At 48.5% G+C, this 12,254-nt stretch overlaps 1 protein-coding gene across 1 annotated transcript in view; it reads left to right on the top strand.

Moving 5' to 3' along the window:
* Positions 1-12,254, top strand: part of HADHA (hydroxyacyl-CoA dehydrogenase trifunctional multienzyme complex subunit alpha) — a 29,142-nt gene that overhangs the window by 6,138 nt on the left and 10,750 nt on the right. The window contains exons 5-10 of the mRNA XM_076332474.1: positions 855-993; positions 2,017-2,136; positions 2,221-2,323; positions 5,752-5,874; positions 6,559-6,677; positions 7,538-7,594. Coding sequence (XP_076188589.1) covers positions 855-993; positions 2,017-2,136; positions 2,221-2,323; positions 5,752-5,874; positions 6,559-6,677; positions 7,538-7,594 — 661 coding nt within the window. The remainder of the gene's footprint in view (positions 1-854; positions 994-2,016; positions 2,137-2,220; positions 2,324-5,751; positions 5,875-6,558; positions 6,678-7,537; positions 7,595-12,254) is intronic.

Genomic DNA, 12,254 nt, shown 5'->3' with positions numbered 1-12,254 from the left:
CGTGGCCCCTTGATTAGGCAGGATTTGGCGCTCTGCCACGTGGAGCATCTGAGCAGCCTCCCAGGCGATTCGGCGTGGGTAACGTTCGCAGGGTGTGGGACGACCCGTGTGGGTGCTCTCACTGGGACCTGGAGTGCCATTGGCTTCTAGTCCCGACATCATGGGCAGGACAGAATAGTTGTTTAAAGACATTAAAAACCAGAAAGCTCCGAGGAAAGAAGGTGCATTACGAATAGGCCCTTCAAAACCTTGTTACCTTTTTGGCTGGCCTTATTCAGGGGCAGAGACTTGATATATGTTGCGGTGGGAAGGAGGCAGTAGCTAGAGCTGGTAAGCAGAGCAAAAGGACAGGCTGTGTTTAAAGAGGTGTCTGCTGGTCTCAACGCTACGAGCCCCCTGAATTGCGCCTGCCTGGCAAACGCTGCTAGCCTCCGTGAGAATAATTGGCACAGGGAGTCTCTAATTGGCGGAGTGCAACATCAGAGCACTGGCCATCTGCTCCTCTAAAAAGTGATCCGGGGCTCTCCCCTCCACCCTCCCTGGCAAGCGCTTTGAGGCTTCCTATGACCCTTCCTCCTCTCCCCCAAAGGCTTTCACAGCTCTGACACAAGGAAACTCATTCACTGCCTGCAGGCGCAGCCCGGTGTCAGCATGCAGTGACTTAACCCAGTGAATTTAGTAGTCTTCCTGTGTTGTCTGTTAATCTAAGACTGGGGGACTAAATAGCTCTTGCCTGTCTGTCAGTCACTGGAGCTTTGTGGGAAAAGGGGAACAAACTCCTTGAAGCACTCTCATTTTACTGCCATTTTCTCGGTGCTTTTGCAATTCTGATCAGCCTTTCTGCCTCACTGCAGCATGATTGAAGCCTGCAAGACTTCTCAGGAAGTGACTCAGCTCTCTCAGGAAGGACAGAAGATGCTAGAAAAAATTGAGCAGTCTCCAAAGCCCATAGTTGCTGCCATCAGTGGCTCCTGCCTGGGAGGAGGATTGGAGGTATTGAGCCATTCTGGGTCTGACAAGCAGGAGTGGGAGTTGACAGCGCCAGTTCTCTAAACTATCCAAACGATGCCTGCAGGACTACTTACTGTGAGAGCGATGTGAGACCTGACGTGGGTTCATTGCATCCATTCAAATGAGTTTGTGGCAAGTTGATGGCTTGGTTGTGCTTCAAGGCCCTGCCATGCTAATTTTTCTGCTTCTGTTGAAAGAGAGCTAATAAAATATGAATCTGTGTGGGCCAGGCTAATATTTAGATGAGAGTGTCCCAGGGAAAACCGGCTGCTTCCAGCAGGCATTGGATCTGGATAAATGCTGCTGGCAGAGTCCAGGCTGGAAATTGCTGCTTTTCAGATGAACTGAGTCTCGTATCCCAGCAACTTCTGTTCTTTTAAAGGTTGTTGTGAGAGGGATGAGCGTGGGGAACCTGGCCAGGCTCCACCCTGGCCTGTGTACCGTGCTCCGTCGCTTGCCACTTCGGCTGGGTGCAGTATTTGCTTTGTAATCCCCATTTCGGATTTTGTAAACTGAAAGACTGTGGTAATTCCTGGAGCAAAGCTGTTAAAACAGAATAACCTTGTGGGAATGGAGTCTCTTCAGTTGCGTACCGATTTCTCAAGCAGTCACAGCTTTTTACAAGCACTGTGGTGACAATTCTGGACTTGGTGATCCAGTGATAAACCCAAGTATCGTGGCTGATCTCTAAATGGGACCGTGCTCTCAGTGTAGTGAATGAATTTAGCCCTTGATGGTCTAGATGAGATTTAAAAATAGCTTGGCTCAGTTTGGTAGTTTCATGTTCATGTCATAGCTGCTTGCTGTCACCTGCCCTGTGTGCGCTTCTCTTGCTGGAAGAAGCCATCAGTGAGCACAGAGGGAATTTGGGCAGTTGAATTAGGGAATTGGGGTAGGGTCGGGAAGAAAGTTGAGGCAGTGTGTAGAAGAGAGCTTTGTGATGGATGCCCAGTTCTTCTGTGGTCTTTCACGGGGAAACCTTTAGTTTTCTCTTCCTTTTTTAAGGTTGCCATTGCCTGTCACTACAGAATAGCGACAAAGGACAAGAAAACAATCTTGGGAACACCTGAAGTGTTACTGGGTCTTCTGCCAGGGGCAGGGGGTACTCAGAGGCTGCCAAAGATGGTAAGTAGGAGAAAAACTTTACTCGATAGCCCCTTCTGCTGCATGGCATGCTCCCATTCTGAAATCCCCTTTCTGCCCTTCCAGGTGGGAATTCCTGCTGCCTTTGATATGATGCTGACCGGAAGGAACATCCGTGCTGACAGAGCAAAGAAGATGGGTCTGGTTGACCAGCTGGTGGACCCACTAGGTCAGACATGATGCCTCCCAGTTGCTTGATCTGCTGTCTGTCAGTTAACCTCTCCGCCTTACTGAAATGGGTGGAGAAGCCATTGATGCAGTCAGCAGGCTGGTGGGGACAAAGCATATGGACTGCAAAGTCCTTGCCATGCTCTGCAGTGCACTCTCCATTCCCACCTTAGAGGCATGTGCACGGGGACCTTGAAATGTCAGGCTCCTGCTACAGCTAAGTGAATAGGGAAAGGTTAGCACAGAGGGCAGGCCTGCTGGCTCTCTTGCACAAGCTAATTATACAGATAAGAACCTGCATTCCTCATTTATCATGTCAGAGGGACAGATTGCAACCTGTAATGAAAGGAGAATAGATGACCGATGCCTACATTTATGCAGCCTGGAGATGTTAATCTCTGTGATGAGATCTTGAGAAGAAGCCAACCCCCCCCAGCTTAGGCGCTCTGAATTGCCAACTGACTTTAAGTTGGATGCAGAAATTCCTTGCAAACTGCAGACCAAATTGCACTTCCAAGTGCTGAGTGGGCTAGTGAATAATTTCTTGCTTCTGCTGTTCCTTCACTAGGGGGGCTTTCTTGGAAGGTGACTAAATGGAGGGGCAAACCCTCCACAGCCTCCTCTGAAAGGTCTGAGCAGCTGCAGCTGGGAATTAGAATGGAAACCACTGTGCCAGCTGGTACTGCCACACAGTTGCAGTGTGCTGAGCTTGGTTTCCCCAGGCAGAGCATGGCCAGAGTACCCTGGCGGCCTTTAGCTCCTGAATTTGGAGAAAAGAAAATAAACAAAAAGAAGAGGTGCTGCTGCCTACCCTGAGAAATGCAGGGGAAGGCCCTGTGTCTGTTCTGTCTCACATGCCAGTGTTCAGCTGGATGAGATGTCCTTAGCTGTATTCTCGCTTATAAAACAGATCAATGGTACCCAGGCTTGAGTTAAAATTGCCTGAATAAACTTCACCGCTGTATACTTGCTTAAATACGAATTGGCTTTTAAGAGCCAGCAAATGTGGCTTTTTTATACCAATGATTACACTGGCTTGCTTAAAGGAAACCTGAACTTTCTGAAGAGCTGTTTGGAATCCTAGCTCAGACCAGATAAGCACGTCTGGAGAGGAACACAAAAAACCAAATTATATGCAAGCATTAGAGGCATTCCTTGTTCATTCAATTAGCAGCCAGTGGCAGAATGCTTTCTGCTGCGTATTCTCATGTTCGTTCTCAACGTTGGGGCACAAGCGGCTTTAACTGGGGTGATGCTTTAACTGATTATAGAAAGCTTTGAAGGAGAGAGACAGCATTAATCAGGAGGCAATTTCATGGGGTGCAATCAGTCCTCCTTCAGTAGGGAGCTCTACAGCATTCTCTTGATCTATTTACTACTGTGCCCAGATCTAATTCTGGTGTGTGCCTTTTATATAAGAAAGCAGATGTGAGTCGACAGCTTGGAGCTCCTGGGTTAGGACACTACAAAATGTTGAGACGTAACCACAAGTAAAGTAAACCCACGTGTGGGTTTGACCACCTCGCCTGAATAGTTCTTATAGCTCAGACTCACAAACAAACAGCTCTTTTCTTCAGCTGTAGTTTCAAAGTGCAGTGCTTGTTGGTGTCGAACACCCAAGCTAATGGAAAGGGGAAATCAGGTATTCGCATCTTGTAGCACATCAGGTCACTAAAGCTGAAGGTCTCAGACATGTTACCTTGAAGTGGTGGGAAGAGAATTTGGAAGCTGGTACGGTTTGAGCTCAGAAATCCCAAATGCTCTCAAATTTCCAATAAATCCTCTAAAATCCACTGGGCATTGCTGAAATGTAGACTATGCAGCAGCTCTGGGTTAAGTTTTCTGAGCTGCCTGTAAAATGAAATACGTTGTTTTGTTTGGACTGTTTTCCTCTAGCCTGGCTCTGACATACTGCCAGGGTATGAGTGAGACTTCCTAACAGTGAGCTTTCATCATCTGGTCAAAATGTACGTGCTCTTCTATTTGCTTCTTGCTGAGAGACCCTCCAGCAGGCAGCAGCATCTGGGGTCTGCTGAGTATACGCTCTCAAGTTTCTATGCAAAGAGAGGTGAAACCTTAAAGTTGAAGACCTCAGCTTTTGGTGGAGGGAGAGAGTAGTGGGAGGTGGAAGAGGAGGGGTTTTCTGTTTTGTTTTTGTTCTTTAACTGTCTCCTGTGTCAGGGAGTAGTCATCTGCTGCGGTGTTTTCTTAGATCTGAAGGCTCTGTGCAGCATCTGGGTATGGCTGGAGCAGCTTATTGTGAAGGTTAATGAGGTTGCCCAGCTGTAAGGATACAGAGTTGTAACCTCATCAGGTTTGTTCTGCTATGTCAGAGGGAGCCCAAGGCTGCACGTTTGGCTGCAGGCTCCTTATGGTGGCTTTGTGCAGAATCACTGGGCATTGCTCTTTCATTAATGACTCATTGCATTTGCCTCCAGCAACTTGACACAACTGCCTTTTCTGCCCTGTACTCTATCCTCCTGTACCGATGATACGAGTCTTGTGCTTGCAGATTGTGCAACCCACCCTCAGAGATTGCTAAAACTCGTTTGGTGGTGGCTTGCTTCGTTGTTTGTGGGACAGCTTTAAGTTAGCACCCACAAGATGGGTGGCACACCACCTGGAGCCTGGCTAGGTGTTGCTGTGTGTGGCACTAGCTAAAGCAAGCGAGAGATTTCCTGCGCCTGAGGTCAAAGGTTGAGGTTTCATTGGACATCAGCTCCCGTACAGGTAATTTTCAGGGACACAATGCTTCATAACTGTTGTCTGTATGTTTAATAGCAACGGTGTTGGTACGACTTAGTTGTGCAGACTTACTGTACCACATAAGAAAGGAGAGATGCAATGAGAGGGAGGGGAGGCAGAACACTGAAGTTCTGTTGAGGTGCAGGGGTGCCTGCAATTGTGCAAAGTAAAATGTTGAAGAATAAAGGGCACAATTTGCAACAAGATGGTCAGGCACTGAAACAGGGGTCCAGAGAGAGGTGATGGGACCTCCATCCTTGGAGAGGACTGGCAGAACATGGCCCTAAGCAACCTGATCTAATTCCAGAGTTGGATTTAACTTTGAATTTGGCCCTGCTTTGAGCAGATGGCCTCCCGTGTCCCCTTCCAACCAACACTATTCCATGGCTCTGTAAGCAGTGTTGATGTTTAAGTGGCATACTGCTGTCTGCTCCCGCTGGGAGTTGGCATTTTGGCATTTCTGTATAATGCCGTGGATATTAAATGCCTTGGGGCCTTCACATAGTTGCCTGTTGAGCTTTTCTATCATTCTTCTTAATCAAGAAAAGTCAAACAGGTTGGGGGGGAATAGAGTGGTAGCAATTCAAAGGAACATCGTGTTGCTGTCTCATCCTTGCTTTTCTGCATCATCATCCATCAGTGATAACTTCTGCTGCATTTCCTCAAGACTTCTCTTGTTCACAGGGCCAGGTGTGAAGGCTCCAGAAGCACGGACGATTGAGTACTTGGAGGAGGTAGCAATTGGCTTTGCCAGAGGACTAGCCAACAGGACTGTGTCTGCCAAAAGATCGAAAGGGCTAATACAGAGTAAGTCTGTGGGCATCATAGCCAAATCCCAAGGGGCTGTAGCGAGTATAATCCAGCTTCGATTCTCGGGGATGTGTTCGTGCTCCTACTTAATTCCATTTTCAAAACAAAGTTATTTCATGTTGTAATTGTCTCTTGAGCCAGGTGGGTTGGTAGGGAAAACATTGCTCTGCAGATCTGATCTTCAAGTGGCGTTGCCAGAGCTGCACATGGTGGCTCCTGAAGTGTTCTAGAAGGGAGCCAGGCCTCAGGGAGAGAGCAGCAGCTACCTCCAGAGGACTATCCGTCTTCAAAGTTTTAGTAGCAAGTTCTGTACCAATCTTGTGTAATCGAGTGGGAAGAGGCACACGGGTCTGCTCTGTGCCAGTCCTCTTTAGCAGCACCCTTATGCAGTTAGCAGAGCCCAGAAGTGATGACATGTCTGTGTGAGTTCTACTCCATGGAGCTCAGTCTGTCACCAGTTGTATTAGGAGGATACTTCAGCCCTAAATGAGACTGGTCTGTGGAACTAGCCATAGAAACCCTTCTGAGCAGACCATGCTACCTGTGGCTGAGTTTCAGGTGCATGTTTCTATTGCAGATATGCAACATTCACAGCTATACTTTTTAACTTTCATGTTAATTATTTAAAGGCTGATTGTGCATATAGCACTGTGCTGAGGCATGTTTTGTCCCATCTTGCAGAGATAACAGACTATGCTATGGCTCTTCCGTTTGTGAGGCAGCAAGTCTACAAGATGGTGGAGAGCAAAGTTCAGAAGCAAACCAAAGGACTCTACCCTGCTCCACTAAAGATCATCGAGGTAACTCCCACTGCGGGGCCCAAGAAAACACAGTGAAGGTGGATCTGTGGGATAATACGGCAACAGACAGAGGGAAGGTGGTTCCTTCCTCTGAGTCAAGCCATACCTCCTGATCTTCACAGAAGATCAGTCTTGATGAGTGCTAGCTGTGTGGTGCATCGAGCAAGCATGGTAAAATTCAGAATAGCTTCCCAGAATATGATCACCGATTTATGTGGTACTGGTACCAGTAAGGGGAAGATCAAGAATCCCAACCGAGGAAAGGCTTTGCTGGAATCCTTTGTCCATGAAACTTTCAGCTGCAGTTTTTCCAGGTTTCCTACACAGTTTCTAAAGAGTGGGGTTAACCTGTTTGAAGCCAGGAAAATATGAATTGCTGTTTTCGTAGCACTAACCACACAGTACTTTAAAAGTTAGTCCCCTGAGCTACGCAGGCATTGTATTACTTACAGACACTGTCCATGGTTGAATCCTTATTTTAAAACGACTTTTCACTATTTAAGTTGTTGCCAAGACTTCTCTAAAACCTGTGAATGTCCCCCTCTGATTCTGAGAGCAATGACATTACAGGAGCACAGTCCTGAAAACAATTCCTGAAACCACAAGGTATGTGTAAAAAATTAACCTGATAGAAAATGCCTTGCCATCGTAGCTATTCTGTGCTAGAAGGACAAGGTGATTCATAGCTCTGCTTTGAACAGCATGGACAGGACCCAGAGTGTCTGAAGTGTGCCTTGAATATTGGGGAGGGGTCACCTGTGAAAACAGGAGGTGCAGCTAAACAAGTAATCTCATTAAAGCGTAGCTGTTGGCAGACATGACTTAACAGCAGTGTATCTTTATTGTTGTTCCTTGACTAGGTTGTAAAGACTGGTCTTGATCAGGGGCGTGATGCTGGATACCTCACTGAATCCCAGGTAAGGAGATTAGATCCCTGGTAGTATTTGGTAAGTTGTGTAGTTGGAGGGGATTTGTGTTCAACCACGCGCAAAGGATAATATTCGTCACAGGTTGCTCAGACTGGTGTCTTGCTCCCTGCCCCTTCTTCCGGCAGTGGGGCTGTGAAAAAGGCCTGTCTTGAACAACAGAACTGTTTGTCGAGGCTCTTCATCTGTGAAAACAGTTTGTGCCTTTTCTCATTCCTGTCTGTGTTGCCTTTTTGAGTGGGGAATAACCAGACGGAGTTCACCGATCCAGGTTTCACAGCACAGGACTTTGATTTCTCTGTGTGTCTGAGCACTGTTTGTTTTTTCTGATTGTCACATGGGACAGGTAGCCTAGAGGTGTGGGTATAGCGTGCTCAGTCTCTTCAGTGTTTCCAGGCAATTTGGTGCAAACAAGTCATTTCTTCCAAGAATTAACTTTCATTTTTACCAGTGTTCTATTTACTCTCACCTTTTTTCACCATCATCTTTGTTCAGGGTGTTGATTCTCCATTACTCCTGTTTTGCTGTTTGTCCTGTTTTCTAGTGCAGATACTTTGTGCTGGTCCTTTTTCACCCATTGATAACTTCAAGTACTTTGGAAAATTAGGTGGGTTTCGTCAGTAGTGGTTTCTCACCCAGAATAGGACTTTTCTCTCCTCATCCCTTGGTCGAACTTGCCTATTTAGTAGCCACTCCAGTCAGCGTGCTGGCTAGTACTGGCCATTCAGGGGGAGCTCAGCAGACTAGAGAACTGGGCAGACGGGGACCTCGTGAAGTTCAGCAAAGGGAAATGCCAAGTGCTGCCCCTGGGGAGGAATAACCCCGTGCACTAGTACAGGCTGGGGGCCAGCTGACTGAAGAGAGTCCAGCAAAGGGCCACTAGGATGATTAAAGGCCTGGAGCATCTGGCACACGAGGAGAGGCTGGGAGAGCTGGGACTCTTCAGCCTGGAGAAGAGAAGGCTCGGGGGGATCTTATCGATGTGTATAAATACCTGGTAGGAAGCAGTAAAGGAGACATAGCTACACCCTTCTCATTGGTATCCAGGGGCAGAATAAGAGGTAATGGGCACAAACTGAAACAGGAAATTCCACTTAAATATGCAAAACAACTTTTTTACTGTAGAGGTGATTGAACGCTGGAACAGGTTGCCCAGAGAACAGGTTGCTGGGTCAAAAACTGGCTGGATGGCCGGGCCCAGAGAGTTGTGGTGAATGGAGTTACATCCAGTTGGCGGCCGGTCACGAGCGGTGTTCCCCAGGGCTCAGTACTGGGGCCGGTCTTGTTTAATATCTTTATCGATGATCTGGATGAGGGGATTGAGTGCACCCTCAGCCAGTTTGCAGATGACACCAAGTTGGGCGGGAGTGTTGATCTGCTCGAGGGTAGGAAGGCTCTGCAGAGGGACCTGGACAGGCTGGATCGATGGGCCCAGGCCAACTGTATGAGGTTCAACAAGGACAAGTGCCGGGTCCTGCACTTCGGCCACAACAACCCCATGCAGCGCTACAGGCTTGGGGAAGAGTGGCTGGAAAGCTGCCCAGCAGAGAAGGACCTGGGGGTGCTGGTCGACAGCCGGCTGAACATGAGCCGGCAGTGTGCCCAGGCGGCCAAGAAGGCCAATGGCATCCTGGCCTGTATCAGCAATAGTGTGGCCAGCAGGAGCAGGGAAGTGATCGTGCCCCTGTACTCGGCCCTGGTGAGGCCGCACCTCGAACCCTGTGTTCAGTTTTGGGCCCCTCACTCCAAGAAGGACGTCGAGGTGCTGGAGCATGTCCAGAGAAGGGCAACGAGGCTGGTGAGGGGTCTGGAGAACAAGTGTTATGAGGAGCGGCTGAGGAAACTGGGGTTGTTTAGCCTGGAGAAGAGGAGGCTGAGGGGAGACCTCATCGCTCTCTACAACCACCTGAAAGGAGGTTGTAGCGAGGTGGGGGTCGGTCTCTTCTCCCAAGTAACAAGCGACAGGACGAGAGGAAATGGCCTCAAGTTGTGCCAGGGGAGGTTTAGATTGGATGTAAGGAAAAATGTCTTTACTGAAAGAGTGGTGAAACATTGGACCAGGCTGCCCAGGGAAGTGGTTGAGTCCCCATCCCTGGAGGTATTTAAAAGACGTGTAGATGAGGCGCTGAGGGACATGGTTTAGTGGGCATGGTGGTGTTGGGTTGATGGTTGGACTCGATGATCTTAGAGGTCTTTTCCAACCTCAATGATTCTATGAGAGGCTGTGGAGTCTCCCTCCATGGCGATATTCAAAACCCAACCGGGGACAATCCTAAGCAGCCTGCTCTAGTTGACTCTGCTTTGGGTGATGGGATGGGGCAAGACAATCTCCACAGGTCTCTTCCAACCTCAACTATTCAGTGGTTCTGTGATTCTGTGAAATGAGCCTCTATTTCATTCTTCCTTTCCCTTCAGTTCTTTAGTTCCCTGGCACATCGGTTTTGTTTAGCACCAATAATGACTGTTAAGGGAAGTCAAGTCTTTTGCACGTTAAAGCCCAGAAGACTTCACCTCTTGTTCTGCTTGCTGCTTTTCCCCTTCGTAGGTCCAGCCAGTGGTGAGGCTGAGCAAGTATTAGAATCGTAGAAGAGGTATCCTCTTGCAGAGGTGTAGGTACACGCGCATGTACAGACACAGAGTACACGCACGACTGGCTGCACGGAGCGCAGTGCCTTTACTGATGACACCCACAAAACCCAAACCGCTCACAGGCACGGCCAATGTGAATGACTGATGCTGTTCCTCCTGGTTGGCTGGTCAGAATTGAAGTTCACGTGCGGCAATAAGTGCACGTGGGCGCACACCCACCCCTGCGCACACCCCTTTAGTAGCTGGCTGTAGATGTTTTATCTGTCACTTAGTTGGCCACAGGGCCCAGTCTGACCAGCTGCTGGCAGATGGACCTCATGTCCTAAATGTCATCCAGTCCTGCTTGAGGTTTGCTGGTGACACGCTTGGGAAAACAGGAATAGAGTTTAATATGGAGGTAGGACAGACTGTGGTGGGCAAGTCCAAGGCTTGAGCGGGCAAGCGTACTCACCGGCGGCTTGCTTATGTGTGACCCTTTTATTCCACACACATACACAGTCTTTGTTTTCCCGTGCTTGTTCATCCTCATCTTGATCCCTCCCTTCTCTGCCTTAATAAACAACCTGCACCTAATTAGTTTTTCCTCATTGGTCCCAGTTTTGCTACGTCTGTACTCAAATTTGGTATTTCTGATACTGATGAGGTAATCCTGGCTGCCCGCAGCGTCACTGGTATGGTTACCTGGACACTGCTGGCTCTGCAAGACCTGACTCCCCAGAAGACCCACAACACTCCCATCTGGTTATCTCTGCGTTTGGGTCCTCTCTCACGTCGCTGCCCCTTAACCGCCGGTGAAATCCATCCGCCCCCACAGTACTATCTGTAACTTTCACCAGCTTCTTAACACTGCTATCTGTCACATCCCGCAGTCTTTCCTGCTATGCTTAGTAGCTCCTTTTGTTGTCTTCTGGTGACAAGGTCCTGGTCTGAGATGTAGCAGTCTGCCTCCTACCTTAACAGTGACCTCCTGGGTATGCCCCATCTGTTCTGGTTATGCATTCCACCCACGTTTGGTCTGGTGCTTGGGAATAAAAGGCTTGGGATACTCTGTTCCTTACAGAAAAGAATGAATGTGTTTTCCTGAGAATAGCAGCAGGATGGAGATCTTCCCAGAACCCTCTAAAGAATAATAAAGTGTCAGTGTTGTGTGTTTTGGTTTTTTTTTTTTTTAATGCCTCCCTCTTTCCCCTAGGACAGGAGACTTGCAGATTCTCTTCCAGGCTTTGTGATTCTGATATTTTAGCAAGCCTCTAACTCACAGGACAGTGGTGAAGGAAGATACAGCCTGCTCTAAACTACGTTGCATTGGCGGCTTTCCTTAGCTGAATTGGCTTAGACAACGTTAGTTTTCTGTCACCTTACGCTATCTTTTGTCTTCCTGACTACTTTCCCATTTCATGCTGAGTGCTGGGAGGTTATGCAGGCCTTTGATTTTGTTGCCTGTCCGTGATTCTCCGAAAATAGTATCAGGTTACTGCTGTCAGTGAGAATTGGCCTGTTTAAAGATTTTTCTCAAAGCCTGAGGGCAGGTGCCTTTCACCTGGAAGCCACTGGGGCAGTGGCCCCAGCTAGTGCAGGATGCACATGGGGGAGAAAGAGTCCCATGTCAGTGAAATACAGTCCTGCCCCTGGGGAAGAAGAAGTGGCTCCTGCATTGATCTCAGAGGACCCCGCAGCTGCTGGCTGGCCGAGACAGCCGGGTCGTTTCTGGCTTACCGTCACACCAGTGAACTGGCAGGGAATGCTCCTCCCAAAGCTGTGCTGGGAGGGTGGAAATGAGCTGTGAATGATTCAGTGGATAGGAAGGAGATGGACATGGAAATACCTCTTGTTCCCTGACAGAACCCCTGCCCCTCCAGACACGAGTGTTAGAGGTACACACTCTTTCAGATGCTTTAAATTATACTGTTTATGGGAAAGGACATTGAACAAGCAGTTTCCTACTGCTTTCTGGCAGCCCGTAAGGGAGGTAGTGGTGCAAAGCGGGCTGTGCTTAGCACAGAAGCTGCCTCTCTGCAGAGGATACCTGTGCCCTGTCCGTTCTTCCAGCTTACTCGTCTGT

This window comes from Aptenodytes patagonicus, chromosome 3, assembly GCF_965638725.1.
Source record: "Aptenodytes patagonicus chromosome 3, bAptPat1.pri.cur, whole genome shotgun sequence".
NCBI lineage: Eukaryota > Metazoa > Chordata > Aves > Sphenisciformes > Spheniscidae > Aptenodytes > Aptenodytes patagonicus.
The sequence above is the reverse complement of the archived record's forward strand: the minus strand, read 5'-3'. Positions and strand labels throughout refer to the sequence as shown.